The sequence below is a fragment of the Trichosurus vulpecula genome, chromosome 2 (assembly GCF_011100635.1).
Source record: "Trichosurus vulpecula isolate mTriVul1 chromosome 2, mTriVul1.pri, whole genome shotgun sequence".
Classification (NCBI taxonomy): Eukaryota; Metazoa; Chordata; class Mammalia; order Diprotodontia; family Phalangeridae; genus Trichosurus; species Trichosurus vulpecula.
Window position 1 is genome coordinate 184087320 of NC_050574.1, and position 27190 is coordinate 184114509.

At 38.7% G+C, this 27190-nt stretch overlaps 1 protein-coding gene across 3 annotated transcripts in view; it reads right to left on the minus strand.

Moving 5' to 3' along the window:
- Nucleotides 1-27190, minus strand: part of SPATA13 (spermatogenesis associated 13) — a 130491-nt gene that overhangs the window by 19966 nt on the left and 83335 nt on the right. For all 3 annotated transcript variants that reach the window (XM_036747123.1, XM_036747125.1, XM_036747124.1), the window contains 5 exons: nucleotides 10519-10655; nucleotides 9236-9415; nucleotides 6761-6946; nucleotides 4603-4782; nucleotides 1833-2065 (listed from right to left, as the gene is read on the minus strand). In XM_036747123.1, the coding sequence (XP_036603018.1) occupies nucleotides 1833-2065; nucleotides 4603-4782; nucleotides 6761-6946; nucleotides 9236-9415; nucleotides 10519-10655 (916 nt within the window). The remainder of the gene's footprint in view (nucleotides 1-1832; nucleotides 2066-4602; nucleotides 4783-6760; nucleotides 6947-9235; nucleotides 9416-10518; nucleotides 10656-27190) is intronic.

Here is a 27190-nt window from a genome sequence, read left to right on the forward strand (position 1 = left end):
TCTCCTCTCATGGGATAGGGCAGGGAAGGAAGGGAAAGAGAGAGAGGATAGGACTATGGGTGCTGAATATAGCAGACATGGCTGCTGAATTGATTATGGAGTGGGGAGGAAATATAAAGTATTACAATGTAAAACGATCATTTGTATCAGAACGATTCTTTTCTTTTTTAAGAAAAAAAAGGACCTAGCTATACAAAAACATCCTTAACTTTTTTTTGAGGGGCGAAGGCAGCGCAATTGGGGTTAAGTGACTTGCCCAAGGTCACACAGCTAGTAAGTCATTCTTAACTTTTAAGAGTAAAAACTGTATCAATTGGGAAATGGTCAAACAAATTGTAGTATATTATTATAATGGAGTATTATGGCACCATAAAATGAAGAATATAAGGAAATATGTGAGACTTATAAGCAATATATGGTCAGCAGAACCAGAACCATAGACAGCCTATAATTATATTTTCAGAGAAAAAAGATCAGATCTTTATAAGTATAAAGATACTGACTATGCATATTTGTTACAAGAACTTTGTTGCTTTTTTCTTTTTTCCAATGAGTTGGGGTAGGAGGGAAAGAAAAGAGATTTCTCTTCATTTTTTAAAAATAGAGAGGGGGGAGTGCTCAGATGTGAAATGTTGCATGTACTATCAGATGAGGTCACTGTATTAATTAATTTTACTTAATTGTTTTACTTTGTTTCAAGAGACCTCACAAAAAGTAGGAGAAATCTGTAAATGTTAGCAATGTAAAAGAAAAACATGCCAGTAGAAGTTGTTTTAAAAGATACAAAGACATATTATTAGGAAAGGACACAGAACAAATGTATTATTTTTGTTTTGATAAAATATAGGTAATAATATCTTTTTTAAAAAGCTGTAAGTGGTTTAGATGTCAGGGTTTTACTTGGAGATTTACTCCATACTTGGTTTATTTATTTTTTTAATATTGTTATGAATGTTGTTTATTAACAATAAAAGAAAATTTAAAATCTTCAAGGATTAACCTAGGAATGTGTTACTATAATCAGGATACAGGACATAAGGAGCAGGGGTCAGGAGATAAAGGAGATTGCAGCCCCACAATATCGATCAGCTCTATTTTTTCATGTCTTCTGGAATGGGGATTGTGGCTTCTCCTTTCTTAGCCCTCACCATGTTTAACAACTCTCACTACAAGGACCTCCGAAGTGCTTCTTGCAATTTAAGTTCTTTTCTTCTTGTTCTATGCATTTCCTATAAATAATAGCGATTTTCAAGTACAAACAGGATTGCGGTGATGTTTTCATTAGCCTTGGATTTGGAGAGAAGTCCTCTAGTTGGCGCAGTGGACAAGAGTAATGGGCCTAGAGTGAGGAAGACTCCTCTTCCTAAGTTCAAATCCAGTCTCAGATACTTATTATCTGTGTGACCTTGGGCTAGTCACTCAACCATTTTCTTCATCTATAAAATGAGCTGGAGAAGGAAATGGCAAACTACTCCAGTATCTCTGCCAAGAAAACCCCAAGTGGGATCACAAAGAGTTAGACACAACTGAAAAATGACACAACAATGATAACCAACAAAAGCTAAAAATGCCTAAAATAATTAATAATAAAATAGCCAATTTTTATGTAATATTTTTAAGTCTTGCAGAGCGCTTTTTTGATCCTCATAACAATGGTGGAAAGTAAGTACTATCTGGATCTAAGTGACTTGGCCAGTCATGCAACTCAATATCTGAGGCAGGATTTGAAGGCAGGTCAATACTCTATCCACTCAGCCCCCTCACGGCCTCCCATAAGTGATCAATCAGTGACTATTCCTCAAACAGTTCTCCAGTCTTCCAGGTTTCCTCACCTGTGCTCTTGAGTGGTGTACTTCAGTAACTCGGCTAGCTGCAGAGGGTATTTGCAAATCTTCTGAACAGGAGTAAGGAGAAACCCATCGATGGCTATGTCAATCATCTGCTGAAGCAGGCGGCAGGCTTCAAAGAAATGCCTGTATTTGCCCTGCTTCATCAAGTTAGAAAGCTCCAGGCAGGCCCCAGGATGGTTGTTACAGTATTCAGAATAAATGGAAAAGCCTTCTTGCTGTGAAAAAAAAAGTAGAACTGGATTACAAAGCTAGGGGACTTAGCAGAATGGCTGAGGAAGGAGGTGCCTATATTGATGATTTTGGTGGGCTTAAGCCAGACAGCACAGTGGATAAAGTGCTAGACTTGGAGACAGGAAGGCTCATCTTTGTGAGTTCAAATCCAGCCTTAGACACTGACTAGCTGTGTGACCCTGGGTGAGTCACTTAATCCTGCTGGCCTCAGTATCCTCATCTGTAAAATGGGCTAGATAAGGAAATGGCAAATTACTCCAGTACCTTTGCCAAGAAAACCCCAAATGAGGTTATGAAGAGCTGAACACGATTGAAACAAACGAACAACAACAAAACATGGTCCTTCTATTTACTACCTGTGTGAGCTGAGGGCGAGCCAGTTTCCTTCTCCAAGTCTCAGTTTTATCATTTATAAAATTAGTAGATTGGTCCCTTTCAATTCTGAACACTAAGATGCCATAAACCTTTGTACCTATAACTCGCATATCTTCTATACTGACATCTCTCCACAACTGCATTGGATATTACTATCTGAATGCAATGCCAACGCATAAAACTTAGAATGTTTGAAGATAAACACTTCATTTTCCCTCAAAAATTTATTTTTCTTGACTTCCTGATCTCTGTCAATGGTACCATTGTTCTTCTAATAAGTTAGACTTAAAACCTTGGGGTCATCTGTGATTCCCTCATCTCCTTCACCCCTGTCAGTCAACCAGTCAAACCTTGATGATTCTTCCTTTCAAATATCTTTTACATCTATTACTATTTATTTCCCTGGTATTATTCTAGTTCCGGCCCTCATCACTTCATGCGTAGACTCCTGGAATTGCCTCCTAAATGCTTACTCTGCCTCAAATGTCTCTCCATGTCAATTTATCATGTACACCATTACCAGATAAATCTCCCTAAAACACTGCTATCAATAGATCACCACCCCATAATCCACAACTTTCACTCATCTACCAAATAAAAGTCTAAACTCCTTAATCTGCTTTGAAGGTCTCCCTCGTTTTGCCCCAACCTACTTTCCAGTGTTACCTTCCACTACTCCCCTATGTGAACTTTGCTCCACTCAAACTAGTCTATTCACGGTCTCCTGATTTGTCATATACAGTATGTCTTCTCTCTTACCTGTATGCCTCTAGTTATACTATTCAACTCACTCCGACTCTCCAGCTCTTCAAATCCCAACTGTTCTTCTTAAGACTCATCTCAAAACATTTAGGTGAAGTCTTCTCTATTGAAAAACAAAAACCTTCTACCAGCTTTCATCAAAAGACCTAACTATCTCATTTGCTAGCTGTAGAACCTTGGGAAAACCTCTCCACCTATCTGGCCATACTGAATGGCAAACCACTTCAGTTCTGCCAAGAAAATCCCAAATGAGGTCACAAAGAGTCAGACAGGAGTGAAATGACTGAACGACAACAAGATCCACCCCTGTGAAAACTTTCTGATTGGCCAGAAGTGAACTCCTTTCCCTTTAATTAAAGTATTTATTGTCTTATACCACATTTATATATTTATAATTCTTCTTCTATTATTTTATATTTATAATTTATGGTATGGTATCTTGAAGGCTGTCTAAGTTCAGAGTGGTCCAAAGCCAGAACAAGATTAAAATGTAATTGTGAAATGTTTAACAAAATAAATAAAAATACAATACAACATAGATAATGTTAATTTGCGGTTTTCTAAGTCAATAATGTCGCTGGTAGAGATTTGTTCCTATTTGAGTTTGATACCACCATTCTAATTCAGCCTCCCTCATTTCAATTGAGCAAATTGAAGTCTGGAAAGATTAAGAGCCTCACCTAAGGTCACACAAGTAAACATTCAAATAGTAATGGATGACCAAGTATTGTCAAGGTACAGTCTTTCATATGGGGGTGGGGAGAGAGTATCACAGTACTCTTTAGCTAAGGAGGCCAGATTATTGTCCACCCATTCCACCCCAAAAAAGGATCATCCAGATAACAAATTATTTAAGTATGTTAAAAACAGCTTTAGGAAATTGATTTTTATAGTTCATGCAGAGATAAAATATCCTTTAAGTTTAAGGAAGAATCATACACCCGTATATCATGGGCAAGCTAGACCTCTAAGATTTTTTGATGCTTTCTGAAATGAGGCTCAAATGCCAAAAGGTAGTAATTTATGATTAAATATTGACCTACCACATGCTTCTTAGAGAAAATTTCCAGACATAACCGCTCCATAATTATTTTTGACAGAAATCTCATTCCAAATGTAACCCTACGATCTCTGAATCCATCAAGGTGGAAAAGTTTTTAGTTAGTTAGTTTTAATGAACTCAGAGTATTTCGTTACATTACGAAAAGTACTTTTTGCAATTGTACCCTATACAAACTAATCATTGTATTTAAAAAAAATTACAGCTACATTCCATGAAAATATAACCATCTCCATAAATGAATAAAGTCTTCTCTTCCTTGGTAGAGTCAAATTTTTGAAAACTACTACTAATCTTATATTAATTAGCTAAATAGTGACTTACATGTTGAAGAAAACAGGATCCTATTTCACTCAGATGAGGTTCTTCTTTATTGTATTGCTTCTCAAGATCTTTCAAGAACTTCCTTTGGAATTTGTAAATCTCTTCAATGTTTCCGAAAATGGTACCCAATTGTGCAACAGTGAACATTCCTGTATGTTTGCGACACTGCCGAATATAGCCCTGAGGGGAAATTATGTATTTTTGATTCATTTGAGTCCATTTAAGTGACCCTTTTGAACATTCCAGCTCTTCAGGCCTCAGGGGAAAACCAGGGTCTCTTTTCTAGGTTTTTACTATGATAATAACATGTCCTCAATTAGAGAGCTCTTAAAAATTTTCACAACTACAGAAATGAAAAAAAAGTAAAGAAAATAATTTAAGGAGGAGCAGAAAAGTTCCAGGTCCAACCCCTAAATTTGCTTGATTTCCAGGGTGGGAGCTCACAGTTTCTATTGTCACCTTCCTCTGAATTGTTCAGATCACCAGTCTTCTAGCTTTCATGCTATTCCAGACTAGAAAATTTGTCAGAATATAGGATATCCTCCCTTGCTGAAGAGCCAGTTCAATTGTGTACTACTAATCATGACAGCCAAAAAGAAAGAAAAGACTAAGGGTATCCAATAGATGTTGTCCAATAACCCCATCACTAAATTTATAACTTACCAACATCATTTATTTTATAGCACAAATACGTATCTTTAAGAATAAGACCTGGAACACTAAGAGCCTAAGTGTCACTTGGCCCTTATTTGTCAGGGACAGTATTAGAACCCAAGTTTTCCTGGCTTTTAGTTCAATTCTTAATCTGCTATATGCAACACTGTTTCTCATGTATTCAATATTTATCTCTAAAAGAATATATTGCGTTACTTTATGATGCCTTGCTTTTTCCTCTGAAATCTATGTTTTCATTCCCAAACTCATAATTAAAGTAATTTCTATAACCATGTGCCAATCATTTATAAAAAAAAAACTGTTCTCATCAGCAGGTAAAATATGAGCTAAGAATCACTCTATGCAGCAGACAAGGTAAGTCAGACTGTAGAGGGGCCAACTTGATCATCTCAGCTGTCTTTCATGGGCAAATTATCTCTGCAAGACTAACAAATGTGGTGGTCCACATCAATAGCTAAAGTGTCTGAATTGATCAGATTTGAGCTCATTATATGGTCCAGCTATTTTGATTATACAGACTCAATTTGAAGTGCACCAGGTTTCCAAAGCCTAATAAAAAAATGAAAAATCCACTAGTGGAAAAAATTGATAACTGGGTGGATTATATGAAACAGGGAAATAGGTCAGGGCTTTAAAGAACAATTCATTATATAATGCTGTAATAAAAATCACTATGTTGTATTACTTCCTAGATAAAGATTCTCTTGTTCATACCTAATTACTTGGAGGTGGTCTAACGATTGATTTAGAATCCCATCAATAAGTGAAATGAATAGATTCATCAATGGATGGCATCAAAGTGGACGGTAGCAAACATTCAATACTTGAAATTAAACTATTCAATTTTTAAGAAATCACTTGCTAGTTTTTAAAAAAGAATACTGACCATTGTGAAACCCATTCACTCAAGTGGAATGAGTCCTGGGTTTGGAATCAAGAGGGCTTGGGTTTCAGACCTCACTCGGCCACTTATTCACAGTAACTGTATTACTTTATGATGGCTTGTTTTTCTCTGCAATCCACATTTTCCCTTCTCAAACCCATAACTAAAGTAAGCTCTCTGATCATGTGCCAATCATTTATAAAGAAAAATTGTTTCTCATCAGCAGGTCAAATACCAGCTGAGTAGCATTCTATGCAGCGGATAAGTCAGATTGTAGATGGGCCAACTTGATCTCAGCTGGCAAACAAGTCACTTCATCTCTGGGGATTCTAAAATCCTCATGTAAAATGAAGGGTTAGACTAGCGGACAGCTAAGGTTCCTTTTAGCTTTAAAACGCCATGATCCTATGACCCTATGAGTAATTTTGGGAGTCAAGTTCTAAGACAGATCGATGAATAATGTACTTTAAAAAAGGGATGACTCCAACAGCCAACATAAAAGAGAGAACCCCTCAAAACAAGAAATCTTATGGCAACACTTGGTCCAATCACCTTATGTAAAATTAAGTCTGAAAGAGTCAATGGGGCCTGCTAGTCTACCTCACAGATGTCTTTGAGATGCTTGATATAGACTCGTTCAGTGTTCATGATTTCTTGTATAACATTGGTCCTCATCTGGTCTTTATTTTCTGAGTGTTTCTGACGGTGCTTCCCAGCATCTGAATCTTGCCCTTCGCCTTGAGTACTGCTGGAATTCTCTGAGATTTCTTCCTGATTGACTCGTAACTGCCATCAAAACAGAATAGCTGGGTTAGAGGAAAAGAATATTACAAAACTAAACCATTTAACTTTAATTCCTCTATCATAGTGAAAAGGGCTTATGAACATTGGCAGAAAGCATTATACTCAGCAAGGTTTTCTTCAGTCCTCTTTGTTTTTACATGATAGTATAATCAATATCAGGTGCATTTGCTGCCCAGAGAAATACAGGGGTAGTGTGAGGTCAAGACCTATGTCATATATCAATCCTTAGCAACTTATTACACATAGTATGTATTTGCTAAGTATTTGTTGAATTAAATGTCTTATTTTCTATTATAATTACAGGTTTAACTTGCCTACAATTTTTTAAAATTAATAGTCATTGTTATTTAATTCCAAGAATTTCATGGATTATAAATTATGAAAAATAAATAAATTATTATAAAGTATCCAATCCTAGGAACAGTGAGATATGACAAAATGTCCTTTAATCTTTATAGTGCTTCTCAAATTCCTAGAGACAGATATACCCGCTCTTGATCGCTAACAGTGACCAAGGAAGCTAAGAGATAGTTCCTCCAACATTTCCTGTGATGGGTCCCTGCTGAACTTCACCTTCACATCACTCTTCTTATTTTTTTCTGATGGGGCTTACTCTCCTCTCAGTTTTATTTTAAACTCAGCCTAGTTACTTCAATTCATTTAATGAATAGAGGACAGGGGCGGGACCTGTGATTTCAATTATATAGGAGGTTCCCTTTACTAGTGTAGTTTGGCTAGTTCTTCTGCAATTTATATAGTCTTAGAGACTTGCCTAGAGCACTCAGAGGTCAAGTGACTTGCCCAGTCACAAAACCAGGGTGTGTCAGAAGTGGGACTTGAATGACACCCAGTCCTTCAGGGTCTGAGGCCAGCTCTCTATTTATTATGCCATGTTACCTCACAAATCATTTAAAACATTTTTTAAGGACCTACTTGGTACAAGGTGCTATGTTACTAGTTTAATTTATTTTCATGCCCTAGATCTATGGGTCCTGCAGGAGTGGATAAGAACAAGAAGAAGAAAATTCCACCATTACTAAGAATTAAATTTTGCTAGGGGAAAAAAGAAGCAATGATCAAACAAAGAAGTCAAGTGGAAGAGGGAATTAGGTTTGTTCTGGTTGTACCAAGCGGGCAGAAATAGGAGCAATGAAGGGGGCAGAATTAGATTCAATTTAAGGAAATATTTCAAAACGTAAGCCCTGTCCCAAAGCCCATTGGTGTGGGACTCAATCCTTATTGGTGGAGATGAATTCCCTGCCCAACGTGAAGAGCAGGGTAGAGTTGGAGACAACGGGGGAGCTACAGTCTTCTTCAGTCCTCTTCAGGACTCTTAGAGCTTTGAGTTGATTCAAGTGCAGAAGCCTGGCTTCCAGCTTCAAGAGCTAAGATGAAAGAGGTCAACACCACTTCAGGTTGCTGAAGGAAAAGACTCTGGAAAGACAGGAGAGGAGCTGGCAGTCTCCACCCACCTCTCCCAGACTGCTGCCTTAGGGACTCCAGGGAGTTTCCCTTTGAGTGAGATCTAGAACTTACTCTGTTGGTTGAGCTGAGTTACCTCACATTCACCTTCACTCAGTACTGTCTGGTGTATATTCTCCTATGTACACCTTCTCTGATTTCTGTCTTGCTATGATCTGGATAAATAGGTTTCTTTGCTATTCACTACATGTTCATTGTGCAACCGATATTTGATTGGAAAGGAGTCAAGCCCTAGACACAGCCTTGGGGTCCTTCTTGCCCTGAATAATGACAAAATAATTAGAAGTTATCTTGAACCTGATCACATCCCCTAGACTAATAATATTTAAAGGAGCACATAGATGTAATTCTAAACCAGTACCTTCTTTCTCTGAGGAAAACAGAGTGACCTCTGGCCCCAACTTCTTGCTTCCCCTCCTAGCAGGAATGAAAGTCTCCCTTGGGAAAGGGTGGAAGGAGAAAAGGCTAGAGATGTCTATTCTGCCCCTCTTCATGTCACACAACAAGAGCCTTGCTACAGGCAGGCCTCTCTACACTTGAAGTCTTCCCTACCCTAACAATTGGGGTTATACAAAGGGGCAAAGGGCTGCCTTGTAAGGAAGTGGATTGGTCCACCCTCACTGACGATCTTTGAGCAAAGGTTGGGTACGCACTCGTTGCATATGTTGCAGAAGAATTCTTGTTCAAGTAAAAGGTGGGCTAAATAGCCTTTGAGAAAGATCCCTCCCAACTCTGGAAATCTGTCATTCCAATTCTGTCATTCAAAGATAGAAAATGGTATACACTCACCCGGACAAAGCTAGCAGGAAACCAGGCTTCCTTATCCTCATTCCTGCCCCACCACCAGTCCTTATTAGAGGCCTCCAATACTTGGATGACATCTCCAGCTTTGAAGCCAAGCTCCTGATCATCCATGGTCACATGATCCCACAGAGCTTCTGCACAGACCACGTTGCCATCACTGATCAGCTAAACAGAAGACACAACCACATGTTTAAGCGTAAAAGCACTCTTAAGTTCTTCAAGTACAGCAATCAAATCCTATAGTTCGCCTGCATCTTCCAAACCATTCACCACTGTAGTGGATGTCATAATTGGTGCTTGGGTCTACAAAAGGATTTGAGACCTTGTGTTTTGTTTTGGCCCAGACCTGTGTATTGGTGTAGCCAACTGGTGTAAAGAAACTGTCCTCTAGGATCAAGTAAGATAATATATGTAAAATGCTTTGTAAACTTTAAAGTATTATATTATTGTTAACATTATTATCTCTGATCTGTAAAATGGAGTAATAATAGCACCTACCTTTCAGGGTTGTTGTAAGGATAAAATGAGATAACATTGCAAAGTGCTTTACAAACTTTAAAGTGCTATAGAAATGCTAGCTGTCATCATCATCATCACTCCTAGTAGTATCAGGGCATTCACAGTACAATAACTGCTGTTTATAGTGACAGCCTCAAGTCATCAAGGAAAGATTTAATCATGTTCAGTACATTCTGAGTCCTCCCCCCACCAAAGTTGTTCAGTTGTTTCAGTTGTGTCTGACTCTTCATGACCTCAGCTGGGGTTTTCTTGGCAAAGACACTGGAGTGGTTGGGATTTAGGCAAATGGGGTTAAGTGACTTTCCCAGGGTCACACAGCCAGTAAGTGTCCGAGGCCGGATTTGAACTCATGAAGTTGTCTTCCTGATTCCAAGCCCAGTGCTCTGTCCACTGTTCCAAGTAATCCCTGCCTCCCACTCCCCAAGTACATTCTATTTAAAATATACGTATATATTGTTTCTTGGGGACAATTTCATGGGAATTTGTTCAAACAAGCAAACAAAAAATTCTTTGGTGTTTTGAAGGCTATGCTTTAGGTACCCAGAAAACTACCAGAGGCAAAACAGCACCTACCCCACTGTCCAGCCATGGCAGGAAAATGAAGTGTCACTGTTGCAGGAGTTGTTTAGAAACCTTAATGTGGTTACATGATTATAAAAACCAGCACGAGGGAGAACGAGATTCTGAACTGACGACAGATCTTAAATAGAAGTACTTGCCAACCAAAGAACAAGATTCTCCCACAGTACCTCATTGATGGCTAGCTGTTCTCCCCCAGGCTGTAAGTATCTAGGGCTGGCTTGACAGAGCTCTTCGTAACTGTAATCTTCTTCACTTCCATTGTCATCAACTAAGGCAGACGACTCTGTAGCTCCATCTGTGGAAACTGAAACAGAAGTTACCAAGAAAGAATGAATGGCTCACCAAAGTAAGCAATAACATGAAATCACAGGTGAGATTTCTTCCAAGGTTAAATAAGCATTATTTTTTTTTAGCTATAACTCAAAATATAAGAAAACTTGACTGATGCTATGGGGCGGGGAGGGAGAGAGGGAAAGGAAATAAGCATTTATAAAGTCAGTCACTAAACTAAGCTCTTTCTACAAATATTATCTCATTTGATCTTCACAATAGTACCAGCAAGGTAGCTTTATTATTATCCTCACTTTACAGCTGAGGAAACTGAGGTGAACAGAGCTTAAGTGACTTGCCCAGGGTCACACAGCTGGTACATATCTGAGGCCAGATTCATATCTAAGCAAAGGTCACACTTTCTGAAATGAACTGATGCTAATAGTTTTCTTCTGTGAGAACTGCACCATTTCGGGTGGCATATCTGATATTAAAAAACATGTTATTCTGTACTTTAAGAAATTTCCTGAAATTATATGGGATGAAGCTTGACAGCTGAAGCCCCAAAATCGATCTAATGAAACCCAAATGTGGAGAGTAATATTCCCAAGTAACATGTTATTTAGCTTTAGGTAAACAAGCAATGCTATCGGTAGGCAACAAAATTGTGCTCTTCAGATCAGACTCTTATTTGAAAGGTTATAGACTTCCCAAGATTAAAAACGTAGTGATTGAGTACCACCTGAGATGAAGAGGCTGGCTGGCTGTCATTTCTCAAAGAGTCAATCCAAATGAGAAGGCCTGGATTTAATGTTAGGCTTACGCCACCATTTCAAGAAAGTCTTGCTGCTATCTTCAAAGGACTGAAGCAGGATGTTTGGTTGTCCCACTTTCACAGCATAGTGCCCTATTTTGTTACTGGGGGAGGTAGGCCACTCCCACCAAAAGCTGTCTTGCTACAGAAAACAGGAATCTTTAGTTACACTGGTTCAAGCTGCTGGCCTCCCTCTGTTCTACCTGGGCCAGCTAACCTGGGCTTTTCCTTCCATCTCCTTTCTGGGAGAGGCATTCTGGCTACATCCACCAGACCTAGGCACTACATCCTATAGGGAACCTGAGTAGGCTGCTTAAACCTCAGCGAGCCTTGGTTAACTCCATGTACTTCCTTTCTCCACATTATTTTAATTCAGGAATGTTACACTGATATCTTCAGAGACGTATTAAGGTATTCTCCCACCCCATTGGCAGACACACAGAAAACCTCTTTGAGCTCTTAAAGTATTAGATACTGCTCCACACGTAGCTCTTTTCCAGTCATTTTATGCCCAGAAGGATGCATCTATTCTCCCAACCAGCTTTCAGAGGCAAACATATTTGAAGTTGTTGGAATTCAGAGTGCAAAAAAACTGGGAAGAAATGGGAAAAGTGGAGATTTTTACTAGCAAAATAGCAGTGAACACTATGGGCCACAATGGGATGACTTTCATCTGCCAGAATTTAAAACACTTTGCCAAGCACAGATAGCAGAGCATGTGACAAAGAATTCAGACCAGGTAAACTACATCGATTGCGAAAGACATAAAGCTGCAGTTAAAAACTCCTCTACAAAGAAGGGGGGAAAGCATAGTAATAATAATGATGATAATAACAACTAGCACTTCTATAGCACTTTAAGATTTTCAAACGGAACTGCATGTATTATTTCACTGATGCTCACAGTAAGCCTGGAGATAGGTGCTACTGTCACCCCCATTTTACAGATGAGAAAACTAAGGTAGAGAGAGATTAAGTGACTTGTCCAGGGTTACATTATAGTACATGTCTGAGTTAGAGTTGGAATTCAGGTTTTCCTGGCTCCAAGTCCACCATTTTACCCACTACTCCTTCTAGCTGCCTATATCAATTCATAAAGATACAAAATACGTATGAACATTTAACCTACCAGAATAAAAAAGGTTCACTGAAGTAGGAAGGTTTGTCTTACCTAGCAGAGGCTCTATTGCTGTTTGTAAACCCTAATAGTTACCCTCAAGAACTTGGGGTAACTATTTTTAACTAGTTTTCATTTCTCCAATTAATAAGCATTTATTTTCTCTCCCTCTCACAACTTCCTCTATCACCCTACATTAAGAAAGAAAAAAAAAAAGAAAAGGAAGCCCTTGTAACAAATACACACAGTGAAGCAAAAGAAATCCCCACTTCTGCCACGTCCCAAAAATGTGTGGCTCATTCTGCATATCGAGTGTTTGGGATAGCTATCAAAATATTCTCAGTGTCTGGGTTAGGAGTCTATTTTGGCATTCTTACCCTTTAAAGAGGGCGCAAAATGCTGGAATCTTTTAACTTACAGTAAACCCTGCTCTGCACTGTCTGGCACAAAAGTCCTTTCCCTATCATATTTCAGGAGCAGTTAAAGCAAGAGTACTCCACCTTCTGAAAGCTCAGGGAAAAAAAATCTGAGCCTGGGCCTCCTTCTACAGGTAAAAGCACTGAAAGTGACTTTCTCCCTTAAAGAACCATTTCCCCAAAGGAAGGTCTCAGTTCTTTATCATTTGATCTACGGGCTGTTGCCACAGAAACTGGTAAAAAAAAAAGTATATATGTATGTAGATAGATCAAAAAAATTTAGGGAGAAAAAGGCAGTTATGTATACTTATGTCAGTCACAAGAAATCAAATGCCTAAGTTAACTTAGGATCATGGAGCTAGAAGGGATCTGAGTGGTTTTCTTGCCACCCTTACAGGTTATATCTCATTGTGACAAGGAAACTGAGATTCAGAGAGGTATATGACTAGCCCAAGGTCACAAAGGTAGTAAGTATCAGGAGCAAAATTTGAATCCACATACAGTGCTGATTCCACAGGACCATGCTGTCTCCAGATTTCTCATTTTTCCCTCCAAAAGGCAGATGAAGATGCTTTGGAGCTAAGGACACAAAGTCCTAACAGAGTATTTGTACCTGGCATAGCACAAACCTAAAATAAGTCCTCATATTAATTTGTTAAAGGGGAGCAGTGGAGTACTTATGATTGCTGAACTGGGCTGAATGGATGGCCTTGCCTTATGTCATTTACAGTATAAGATTCCTTTTCCCTTCTGCATAGGTTGATTATTGGTGTCAGCAGGGGAGAAGATCTGCTCCTAACACTTTCGTGCTGAAGCAGAAGAAAGAGGGGAAGAGAAACTAAACAAGGATTTATTAAGTACCTACTACGTGCCGGGCACTCTGCTAAGCACTTTACAAACATTATAACAACCCTGTGACGTAGGTGCTATTATCACCATTCCCATTTTACAGTTGAGGAAACTGAGGAAGACAGAAGTTAAGTGACTTACGCATGGATACACAGCTAGTAAGTGTCCGACACCAGGTTTGAACTCAGGTCCTCCTGACTCCAGGCCCAGTGCTCTATCCACTGTGCCACCCTAGCTGCCCCAGGTCCTTGCCAAAGAAACTCTCTGGGGTTTTACCTCACTCATTACCAGCAAAAAAGAGAAAGAAATGGCTGCACAGGGTTGTGAGTAGGGAGGGTCATGGAGGGAAGAAGAGAGAGGGTAGGAAGGAGTGTCAAGTCTGCCCTCTCCTCCAACCCTGCACGTGCAAGGCCAACACCACACAGGCATGGGGTGGTTCACTGTTCCTTGTTTCTCCCTCTGGTGAAGATGTTGGGAGAATGGCCATGAGGGATATCATAAAATCAGCTTAGGGCTTCACCACCAAGGGGAAGATGAGAGGGTCTATGGCTTCAAGGTGCTGAAAAATTACTGTAAGGAGTTGCAAATCTGGTGCCCCACCATGGTGGCAAATTCTTATAGGCCAATGCGGTACATTATACTTTCAGTGGGCCGACATGTGAGTGCAATTAGGAAAATGCCTCTGATTAAGAAGAATCATGAACAAGACTGCTAAAAATCAAATATTTTTGTTATAGTTCCCTCATTACTGGAGATTCTCAAGCAGAGGTTGGAGACAATATGTTGGGGTGTTGCACATTACTGCTCATGGACAGCTTGGTCTGACTCCATGTCCTCTGAGGTTCCTTCCACCTTCTGAGAAGCTGTGATTACAGATGTATTCTATCTCTCTTCTCTGTCTCTTCTCTCTCTCTCTCTCTCCCCCCCCCCCCCAACTTACACTACACATACACACACACACACATGTGCACTTATACTTATTAGCATTCATTAAGTGTCCATCTTCCATCTTCTCAGTACATTTCTTGTATGTACTTATCTCTTTGCCATTTTGTCTCCCCCATTAATCTGTAAGTTTCATGAGGACAAGGATTGTTTTGCTTTTCTTTGTCCTCCCTAATGCTTAGAAAAGTGCTGGGAACATAGTAAACACTTAATAAAATGATTATACATTAACATTGTCCTAGGAAATGGGGGTAGGTACAGAGAAAAGTAAGACCAGGTGCCTGCCTTCAAAGAGCTTACATCATCAATTATCATGTATTAGTACTGTAAGCACGAGTTCATAGGGACAGTTTGAGAAATTTACATTTAAAGGAACAACTTCCCAGTGCAACAAATAACAAAATGTTGAACTATTCTATCCAAAAGAACACAAGCTCCTTGAGGGCATAACTTGTTTTCATTTTTGTCGTTGTATCTTAGCGTCTAACACATAATAAATTAAATTTAATTAGTGACCATTCCACAATTTGTTTTAAAAAGTAGTGTTTTGTGTTTATATGATTCCCAATATTATTATGCATTTTATATAATATTTCTGATTCCCTATTTCCTTTGCTGGTGCCCTTCTTTCTATCAACTAATGGTTAATGACTCTCTCCCACCCACCACCCATCCCCCCTGCCCAGGTTCTTTGCAAATTTAGGATACCTCAAGAAGCTCATTCATTTCTATGGCTTTAACAATCAAACCATAACAGTTCATGGTTACATAATGCTTTAAAGTTTCCAGATGAGTTTTCTCAGGGATTGCAACATTGTGAAGTAAGTTGGGATCATTATTCCCAAGTTAAGGAACTGTGGCTCAGTCACAGTTGTAGTGGTTTGCCTACAATTGTACAGAGATGAAGTATCAGAGTCAGAATTCGAACCCAGATCTCGACTTCCAAGTTGAACATTCTTTTCCACTATACCAGGGTTGGGGAACCTGTGGCTTCGAGGCCACATATGGCCTTCTAGGTCCTTGGGTGCGGCCTTTTGCCTGAGTCCAAGTTTCACAGAACAAATCCTTTTATTAAGGGGATTTGTTCTGTGAGGTTTGGATTCAGTCAAGGTGCCACACTTGAGTACCTAGAGGGCCACCTGTGGACTCGAGGCTACAGGTTCCCACCCCTGCACTACACCATACCTCAGTGCTCGATACAGATCATTCTCAAATCTATGTTTCCAGTTTGGATTTTTTACTTGTGCCTGTAGTTTCACCTGACCATGAGACATCTTCATTTGGAGACCTTATAAGTCACCGCAAACTTAGAATGTTCAGAACTAAACTTATTTTTCTGTCTTCCTTTCCTCTTCCTCATTCAATCCCAATTTTGACAAACCGGATCTTCTTTCAAACTCTGCCATTTCCGTCAGGGTTACCACCATCACTTTCTCAATTTTCTAGGCTAGGAATCATACTCCCTTCTATTTCTTTCCTTGTAGCCAGTTCGTCTGTTGCTTTTTTTGTCAAAATGTTTTGGGATTTACTCTTTCCTCTCTGTTCTATTCCCACCATCTGCTACTTCTTAATCTAAGCTCTCACTACCTCATATCTAGAACACCAAAACATCACCCGACTAGCCCCCCTGATTCTACTCCTTCCTCTCCTACTCACCCTGCATTCTTTTGTCAGCCTAAAAACACCACTTTCATTATAACACTCCCAACAAAATCTACAGTGGCTCCATCTTATGTTATGCCCAAAGGCTTCTGTCTGGCATTTAAGACCTTCCATAATGTGGACCCACCCTGTTCATTCAACTCATCCATATATTTACTCACTCACCCACTCATTCATTTATCCAGATATTTATTATTAAGTGCCTATTCCCCAGGTTTGTGTTAGACAATGGCAAAAAAGACCACCCTACATGTCCTGTCCTTCAGTAAAACAGGTATTATTACAATTGCTTTTTCCCTTGTGTGAAATGGTCTCCCCTACCCCACAACCATGTAAATATTATCTATCCATAGAGGTCTAGCCTAAGTCTGATACATTCCACAAATCTTTCTCCAGCTGCTCTAATCAACATTGATCTTTCTCTTCTCTGAACTCCTAAAGTCACTATCAATTTAATTCAACAAACATTTATTAGGGGCCTAATATATTCAAGGTTCGATTCTAGGCCCTGAGGATACAAAGGTATCTGCTCTCAAAAAGTTTATATACTACTATTATAATTTTGCGCTTAATCTGTAGTTGTTTTATGAACTTTAGTTTTCTCTCCCTAAAGAGACTATATGTTTCTTTACAGCAGGAATCATGTCGTATACTCCTTATATATTGTTCCCGATATTTAGTAAATTGCATATCATAGAACCTCAATAGATACTTATTGATTGATTCACACACTCTCTCTGAAATCACTGTACTTCAATTTCCTCATCTGGAAACTAGAGTCAACAATGCTTCTTATGGGGGTTCTACGTGAGAGAGAGCTTGTAGAAATTCCTACGCCCAGACACAAATCACTTTGTAAATGGTGCTGGAAGGGGATGAAGCAGGCAATCACAATAAATCATAACAAAATAAATGATTTGGGTATGAATCCTGCCTCAGGCATTTACACTGTGTGGCTTTGAGCAAGTCACTTATCCCCTTGGAGTCTCAGTTTTCTTATCTCTAAAATGGAAATAATATCACATACTTCTAAGCGTTGGGTGAAGATCATATGAAACTATACATAAATATGTATATGTTCACTATATATATATATACACATATCTATTACTATCTAGCTGTCTATCATGCTTTGCAAACCTTAAATCACTATTTAAATGTGAACTCACTATTATTATATAGCAATCAACAAGATATAATTGAAATATTTTAGGACAAATAATCCCACATTGTATAGAGAGCAGAGGTGTCAAGCTCATTGCTAGCTAGCAAATTAACCCAATTAAAATGTAATTGGAAAATGTTTAACAAAATAAATAAAACACATTATAGATCTTTTAATTTGTAATTTTATAAGTCAGTATGTGGCCTCAGGGATCCATTTCTATTTGAGTTTGAAACTACTGGTATAAAACATCTTTAGGTGTTAAAACAAAGCCAGATCTAGAAAACAAACAAATAGGACCTACTAACATTCCCTAATGGAGGTGTGGGGATGACATGTTCATTAACAATATTAACAGCTAACATTTATATTATACAGTGCTTTAAGTGAAATACTTACTAGTGGTGTGACTCTGGGTGAGTCATTTAACCTGTTTGCCTCAGTTCCTCATCTGTCAAATGAACTAGAGAAGGAAATGGCAAACCAATTCGGTATCTCTGCCAAGAAAACCCCAAATGGGGTCATGGAGAGTTGGATACAACTGAAAAATGACTAAACAATAATAAAATAGTTTGCAAAGCAATTTTAAAAATATTATCTTTTTTATCCTCAGGACAACCATGTGAAACAGATGCTATTATCCCCATTTTACCTATGAAGAATCTGAGGCAGACAGAGGATAAGCGACTTGCACAAAGTAACAAAGCCAGTAAGGGTTGAAGCAGGATTTGAACACAGGTCTTCCAGACTCCAAGTCTAGAACTCTATCCATGATACCCTCCCTACCTCTGATAACAACTGGTCTTTATATAACATTTTATCTACATTACCTCATGTGATTCTCACAAAGAAATCTAGGTATTAACAGAAGAGAAAACTGAGGCTCAGAGACATTAAGTGATTTAACAAGTGACTTACACATCTAGAGAGTGTCAGCGGCAGAATCTGAACCCAAGTTTCTCTTGGCTCCCAGTCCAGGGTTCTTTCTATTATCTCGTGTTACCTCTCGACTGTCATGACACCATGATCTCACATATAAGCTGCTGAACCTCTATGCTTCATTGTTCTTCCATACTCTGAGTAGTCTAACTTTTTCTAAAGTTTAATAATCTGTCAGAAAATTCGTTTTTAACGATTAATATCTCTCCATTTGATCTACTTAATCAAGTTTTGTTCATGGAGAAGATAAAGTGACTTGTTTGTTACCATCTTTAGAGTATATAATATGATAATATATAATATACCACAACTTCTTGTATTCAGTAAATAATCCTACCTCCTTTCACCTTTAATCCTTTAAAACACTAATTTTAAAAATGACAATGATACTTAAAAGAGTTCCAGAGGTGAAAAAAAATACCATAACCTACATTCATCATCTTTTATCAATGTCTCATAGGCCTTTAGATAGCATAATGTAGTTGATGGTGAGGGACCTGGAAGCCAGCTAGACCTGGGTTCAAATACCACCTGTGACACATACTGGTTGTAGGAAAAAATCTGTAAGACTCTTGAGTTGCAGTGAACATGCTTTGGCTGCACTGGTACAAGGAATTTCTTCAACAAAAGGTTCCTGAGTTAATGAAATCGCTGATGTCATCTCTATCCCCTAACCTAACAGTCCTTAGAGAGAGAAGCCTTTCCAAAATCTAACCACACATATGTTCTTTTCTCAAGTCTACCTCATAAACTTTGTACTTTCCTAGCTTTTAGACCAAGGTCCCCCTTCATACGAAATGATCAAGTTTACCACCTCTTTGGGCTAGACTCAGTAAAGTTCTTAAACTGAAGTTCTTAAGTTCTTTTAATATATATTTTGGTAACTATATTTCTCCCCCTCAATATTTCCATATTAGCCATGTTGCAACACACACACACACACACACACATGAAAAATAAAGTGAAAAAAATCATGCTTCAATCTCTACTCAGAATTTATCTTTTGTCTCTGGTGGCAGATAGAATTTTCCACCATGGGCTCTTTGGAATTGTCTCATATCATTGTCTTCATCACAGTAGCTAAGTCTTTCACAGTTGATCACTGTTACTATGTTGCTTTTACTGTATACAATGTTCTCCTAATTCTGCTCACTTCACTTTTCTTCAGTTTATATAAGACTTCCCAAGTTTTTCTGAAACCTTCCTGCTCAGCATTTTTTTAGCATAATCTTATTCCATCACAATCATATACCACAACTTGTTTAGCCATTCCTCAATTTCCAACTCTTTGCCACCACAAAAAGAGCTGCTCTAAATATTTTTGAACAAATAGATCCTTTCCCCTTTTCTTTGATCTTGTTAGTGGTGTTAGTGGGTCAAAGGGTATGCACAGTTTTGTAGCCCTTTGGGTGTAGTTCAAAACTGCTCTCTAGAATGGTCAGACTAATTTACAACTAAACCAAAAGTGCATTAGTGACCTTATTTTTCTACATCCATCTCCTCCAGCATTTGTCACTTTCCTTTTCTGTCATGTTAGCCAATCTGATGAGTATGAGGTAGTATATCAGAGTTGTTTAATTCACATTTGTCCAATAAAGAGAGATTTAGAGCATATTTAATGTGACTATTGATAGTTTTGATTTATTCTAGGAAAACTGTATTTTGATATTTGATAACTATATTTCAATATAATTGGTTTCCTTTGCAAGCCTATGTATTTTGCTTTATATATTTATGAACATTTACTCTCAGAAGGAGTCCGCAGGCTTCACAAGACTGCCAAAAGTGTCTATGGCACAAACCTTTGGGTATGAGGTTAAACTCACTCAGGATCTGGTCTTTGTTCTCTCACACATTTGGGGTGTGTGTGTGTGTGTGTGTCTGTGTGTCTGTGTCTGTGTCTGTGTGTCTGTGTGTGTATGGGTCTGTGTAAAAAACATAACACAAATGCCTGGGGATACTCATCTGTAAAATGGACCTACAAGTAATTTTTGACTTAACAGAGGTTCCCATTTATAGCATTCTGCCAATTAGCCTCGAGGGATATACCAACGAGACTGGCCAGTCAATTTCCTGATATGATCAAGCCCATAAGACTCTATCTCTTTACAGTATCCTCACCCCTCATCTACCAAGTCCTGCTCTCAAACAACTGAGTTTTCCCCTGCCTAGAAGTCCTTTTGGTTCCTGGTTTTATGCACAGCCCTTCTCTGGAAGTACTCCAAAAATTTCCTTACAGTCTCTTAGGCCCTCCCCCTAACTTATGACGGGTCATCTCCCAGAAACCCGAAATACAAATCAAATAAGATTTCTTAAAGAATTTGCTTTAGAAAGCATTCTATAGGGGGGGGCGGAGCCAAGATGGCGGCTGGTAAGCACGGACTAGAGTGAGCTCCGTACCCAAGTCCCTCCAAAAACCTATAAAAATGGCTCTGAACCAATTCTAGAACGGCAGAACCCACAGAACAGCAGAGGGAAGCAGGGCTCCAGCCCAGGACAGCCTGGATGGTCTCTGGGTGAGGTCTATCCCACACGGAGCTCGGAGCTGGGAGCTGGGAGCTGGGAACGGAGTGGAGCAGAGCCCAGCCTGAGCGGCGTGGAGGATCCAGACCAGAAGCGGGGCGGAGGGGGCCCTAGCGCCCTGAATATGTGAGCTGCAGCAGTTACCAGACCCCTCGACCCACAAACACCAAAGACTGCGGAGAAGGTTAGTGGGAAAAGCTGCGGGAGTGGAAGGAGTTCGCGGTTCGGCTTCCAGCCCCGGGGGCAGCGGAGGTGGGGCAGCTACAGCTGTTGTTACTTCCAGCTCCAGGCCCACCTGGTGGGAGGAATTAAGTGGCGGATCAGAGCAGGAGTGCAACAGCCTGCTGAAGATCTAAGCCCAGTCTGGACTGGGGGTCCTTGGGGAAGGAGGAGTGCGGCTCTGACAGAGCTGGCACCTCCCCCCCAAACGTAGAACATAGAACTCGTTAGTCTACAAGCAGTCATACCCCACTGAAAAACTCAAGGGTCAAGTTAGTGGGTTGGGAATATGGCCAGGCAGCGAAAACGCGCCCAGATTCAGTCTCAGACTTTGGATTCTTTCTTTGGTGACAAAGAAGACCAAAACATACAGCCTAAAGAAGACAACAAAGTCAAAGAGCCTACAACAAAAGCCTCCAAGAAAAACATGAACTGGCCCCAGGCCATAGAAGAACTCAAAAAGGATTTGGAAAAGCAAGTTAGAGAAGTAGAGGAAAAATTGGGAAGAGAAATGAGAAGGATGTGAGAAAACCATGAAAAACAAGTCAATGACTTGCTAAAGGAGACCCAAAAAAATACTGAAAAATACACTGAAGAAAACAACACCTTAAAAAATAGACTAACTCAAATGGCAAAAGAGCTCCAAAAAGCCAATGAGGAGAAGAATGCCTTGAAAGGCAGAATTAGCCAAATGGAAAAGGAGGTCCAAAAGACCACTGAAGAAAATACTACTTTAAAAATTAGATTGGAGCAAGTGGAAGCTAGTGACTTTATGAGAAATCAGGATATTATAAAACAGAACCAGAGGAATGAAAAAATGGAAGACAATGTGAAATATCTCCTTGGAAAAAACCACTGACCTGGAAAATAGATCCAGGAGAGATAATTTAAAAATTATTGGACTACCTGAAAGCCATGATCAAAAAAAGAGCCTAGATACCATCTTTCAGGAAATTATCAAGGAGAACTGCCCTGATATTCTAGAGCCACAGGGCAAAATAGAAATTGAAAGAATCCATCGATCGCCTCCTCAAATAGATCCCAAAAAGAAATCTCCTAGGAATATTCTTGCCAAATTCCAGAGCTCCCAGATCAAGGAGAAAATACTGCAAGCAGCCAGAAAGAAACAATTTGAGTATTGTGGAAACCCAATCAGAATAACCCAAGATCTGGCAGCTTCTACATTAAGAGATCGAAGGGCTTGGAATGCGATATTCCGGAGGTCAATGGAGCTAGGATTAAAACCTAGAATCACCTACCCAGCAAAACTAAGTATCATGTTCCAAGGCAAAATATGGAGTTTCAATAAAATAGAGGACTTTCAAGCTTTCTCAGTGAAAAGACCAGAACTGAATAGAAAATTTGACTTTCAAACACAAGAATCAAGAGAAGCATGAAAAGGTAATCAAGAAACGGAAATTGCAAGGGACTTACTAAAGTTGAACTGTTTTGTTTACATTCCTACATGGAAAGATGATGAGTATGATTCATGAGACCTCAGTATTAGGGTAGTTGAAGGGAATATGCATATATATATGTGTATATATATATATATATATGTGTATATATATATATATATATGTATATATATATGTTTATGTATATATATAAGTGAATGTGTATGTATGTATATATCTATGTGTATATGTATGTATGTGTATGTATATATATGTGTTTATATATATATATATATATATGTAAAAGAGAGAGAGCAGACACAGGGTGAGTTGAGGATGAAGGGAAGATAGCTAAAAGAAATAAAATGAAATTAAGGGATGAGAGAGTAACATACTGAGAGAGGGAGATAGGGAGAGATAGAATGGGGTGGATTATCTCGCATAAAGGTGGCAAGAGGAAGCAGTTCTATGGGAGGAGGGGAGAGGGCAGGTGAGGGGGGAATGAGTGAACTTTGCTCTCATCAGATTTGGCCTGAGGGGGAATACCATACATATTCAGTTGGGTATCTTACCCCACAGGAAAGAAGAGGGAGGAAGATAAAAAAAAAAATAAAAGGCGGGGGGATGATGGAGGGGAGGGCAGATGGGGGTGGAGATAATCAAAACAAACACTTTGGAAAGGGGACAGGGTCAAGGGAGAAAATTCAATAAAGCGGGATGAGTTGGGAAGGAGCAAAATGTAGTTAGCCTTTCACAACATGAGTATTGTGGAAGGGTTATACATAATAATACATGTGTGGCCTAGGTTGAATTGCTCAACTTCTTAGGGAGGGTGGGTGGGAAGGGAAGAGGGAAGGGAATTTGGAACTCAAAGTTTTAAAATCAGATGTTCAAAAACAAAAAAAGTTTTTGTATGCAACTAAAAAATAAGATACACAGGCAATGGGGCGTAGAAATTTATCTTGCCCTACAAGAAAGGAAGGGAAAAGGGGATGAGAGGGGACAGGGGTGATAGAGGGGAGGGCTGACTGGGGAACAGGGCAACCAGAATATAAGCCATCTTGGAGTGGGGGGGGGAGGGTAGAAATGGGGAGAAAATTTGTAATTCAAACTGTTGTGAAAATCAATGCTGAAAACCAAATATGTTAAATAAATAAATTGCATTTAAAAAAAAAAAGCATTCTATAGTCAGAATACAATTACATAATTTTAGATGTTAAATGAGTAAGGTGTTTGTGGTCATTTCTATAAACAATTTGGCACCAGGCCCTTGATGGAGAATGTTACACTCTATTATAATATCGTTTCTGTGAGAAAATCAGATACAATTTACATTCACATCAGCCAAGGGCGGCTTTTCCAGGAATATAACTTTCTCTAAATCCGAAGAATACCCAAAGCAATGTCTGCCAGTTATCTGCCCCAAATAGGGTTCCCAACAGGGTCGACAGTCTTTAAAATACACTGGCCTTGAGAAAGTACAGTGTATAAAAACAAAGAATTACAGCTCATCTGGTAATCCTAGTTGAGTCATCACTGGGATAACTCTTTAGAACCAGGTTCAGAAAACAAAAGAAGCCCTGGGTATGTATAAGGATTTGCCATGCAAAAGAGAAGGGTATTCTAGAGAGCAAACCAGTTTTACTAAAGGCATACAAAGCAAGAGATAGAAGATTTATTATGAAGTGACTCCTATGTTCTCTTAGGAGATGCAACAGTAGCAGTCTCTTAGAAATAGAAAGTAGATCAACATCTTTTATTTATTTATTCATTCATTCGTTCACTTATTCATTCATTCGTTTGTTTGTTTTGACAGGTGACCAATTGTCAGACAGAAGGAAATAGGAACTATACCTATATGGAGTGGAGGGAATTACTATATGAATAAAGAACAGGTGAGAAATTATGACAACCTTGGCCTTGAAGAATTGAGAAGATGCATATTCCTTCAATCTTTGCAAGAATGGGGGTGGTCTACGGGTGTGCAATGTTGCACACTGTCAAATTTGGTTGAAAGGCAGACTGATTTTGCTGAATTGATTTTTTTTCCCTTCCTGTTTTTTATTCTTTGTTATCTGGCATAGCTTGTTGAGAAAAGCAAAGAATTGCATTTTTAAATGCATAAAATAAAATGCACTGGCTTACAAAGAAAACCAATTATAATAAAATACAATTATAAATACTTAATTCTGACAAAGCTCTAGGAACTTTTAAGTCACTCTGGTGCTTTATTTGAACGGCAAATGGGTTCCTGTTTTATCTTTAAGGTTTCCCACTCATGCTCAGGCAGTGGAAAGGTGAGTTGTAAAAGGAAATTCTTTTATTACTGGGGTGGAGGTAGGGCAGGGGGAGAAAAGGGGAAAGGAATATATATTGGAAATACTGATCATACGAAAACAAAAGATATCCATAATTTTTTTAACTGCTAACCAAAATCACTAGTCAACCTTTTCCCTAAATACCTAAAGAACTTTAATCTCTTTTTTAGAATGTGCATGTGTGTACACATGTATATACATATACATGTGTACACATGTGTATATACATATATGTGTACACAAAGATACATATACACACACAACCTCTTATAACAACTAAGTCAGTCTTTCAGAGCAAGTCTGGTCACTGCTTGTCTGGCAAAAAGAAGAAGCAGTATCATTTCCCCCCATTCTATTCAGTCCAGATAAAAGATTCCATACCTAAGTGCTGAACAGTCTTATATTATTCATTTAATGAACTGGCTGAGTATGAGTCAGTGGGAGCTCCTAGGACACCGAGGTTAAACACATTAAGCCAAGAACTATTGACGGAAAAATCAGAAGCTACTTCCTGGGTGTAAGTCAGGCTTGTGATCAAAACATTAACCCTTTCAGTTTTCATCTTAAAAGTGAATAGATGAGCTAGTGAAATCAATAGTCTTCTGGTAATCTAAAACATAAAAGATCTCTTAACAAGCTCTGTAAACTAAGATCTCAGACCCAGGCAACAAGCTAAATTTATTTGTAACTTGGTTTTTTAAAAAAATCATACCAAATGATGTTGGTAAGATACAACAACAACAAAAAAAGAGATTTAATATGATATTCTAAGGGCAGTGTGAATTTCTCTACTTAAAAAAAGAAAAAAAAAACAGATTTGTCAAAATTTATAGGCATCTCCCTAAATTTTTAAACTAGATTAAGCAATAATCCATGTGTTACCTAAGTAATTTGAATCTTAAGTCTGAATTCCAAGTTACAACGAGTATGCAGATTTCTCCTATTTCATGCTACATCAACTATAAAGACAAGCAGGAAACTTCTTAGTGAATATGACATACACTGCTGCTTAGACAGTGTTTTTACCTGGAAAGATGTAGAAGCACCAACTCATCCCTATCATCAATCAGGCAACAGAGAACCAATCAAAGAGAAGAAGAAAGCATATAATGTAAACTGGACTCCTCCAAGAGGGCCCGATTCTGCCCTCAAGTTGTCATGTCCAACTCCAATTATTTCCACTAGTGAGAATTTAATGAAATCTAATAGATATAGTTAAAAAGAAAAGAATCAATTTGCTTAATGCTTCTTTCCCAAGACTTTAAAAAATCTGGTTTTAAAAAATTACCTTCCCCACCAGTAACATCCTGTGACAACATTTATATTATGATTTTAATCATAATGCTGGGTAAAGATAATGAAAACTGAGGGGGACAGGAATATCACAATAACTGAAAGCAAATAAAATCACTTTTGAAAATATTAAATATGTTAAAAATTAAATTTTAAACAACAGCCTTAGACATCCCCAGTTTTCAAGCACCATATCTTTATATCTCAGCAATAAAATGCATAAAGGGGTTTCTTACAGTGTACAATAAACATCATGATAATAAAACCTTTATCTATAAATGAAAACTATACAGTTCTGATATTTAGTGTCTCCTATTTCATTCTACTACTTTACTAAATATTGTAAACTAAATAAAATAAACGCCCCTGGTTCTCTATGCCCACCAATACTTGCTGCTCACTACTTAGGGTAAACATTTTCAGAGAGGGATGGGTTTTGTTTGCAGAGCCTAAAAACTATTAGATGAAAACAAGGAAGAATGCAACTTTAAAAGAAAACACATTTTAATCAGCAACATCACAACGAATTTACGTCATGCTCTACTCACACATACCCATATGAAGGCTTTCCAGACTCCAAAAGCGTGCTATTTCTCCTCTGGCTACCATCCTGCTGTTTGAAAAACACATACAACATGTGGAGAAGGGCTGCTCGGTTTTTACTAGATGAACCTCAGTCTTACAAGGATCACGGAGAATCACAAAGGCTTTTAGCTAGTGAAACTGCAGAAATAGCTTGTTCACTGCTTGGAGTTCCTATGTGTGCATTCCAGGCCAGAGCCTACTTAGAAACTGACAGCTCACTCAGTGTTCAGTGTAGCTGGGAGTTGAGTGACTCCAGTGACATCATGGGGTACCCTTAGGGAGGAAGTTCTAAAATGAGGCAAAATCTACAGATACCAAATGACAACAT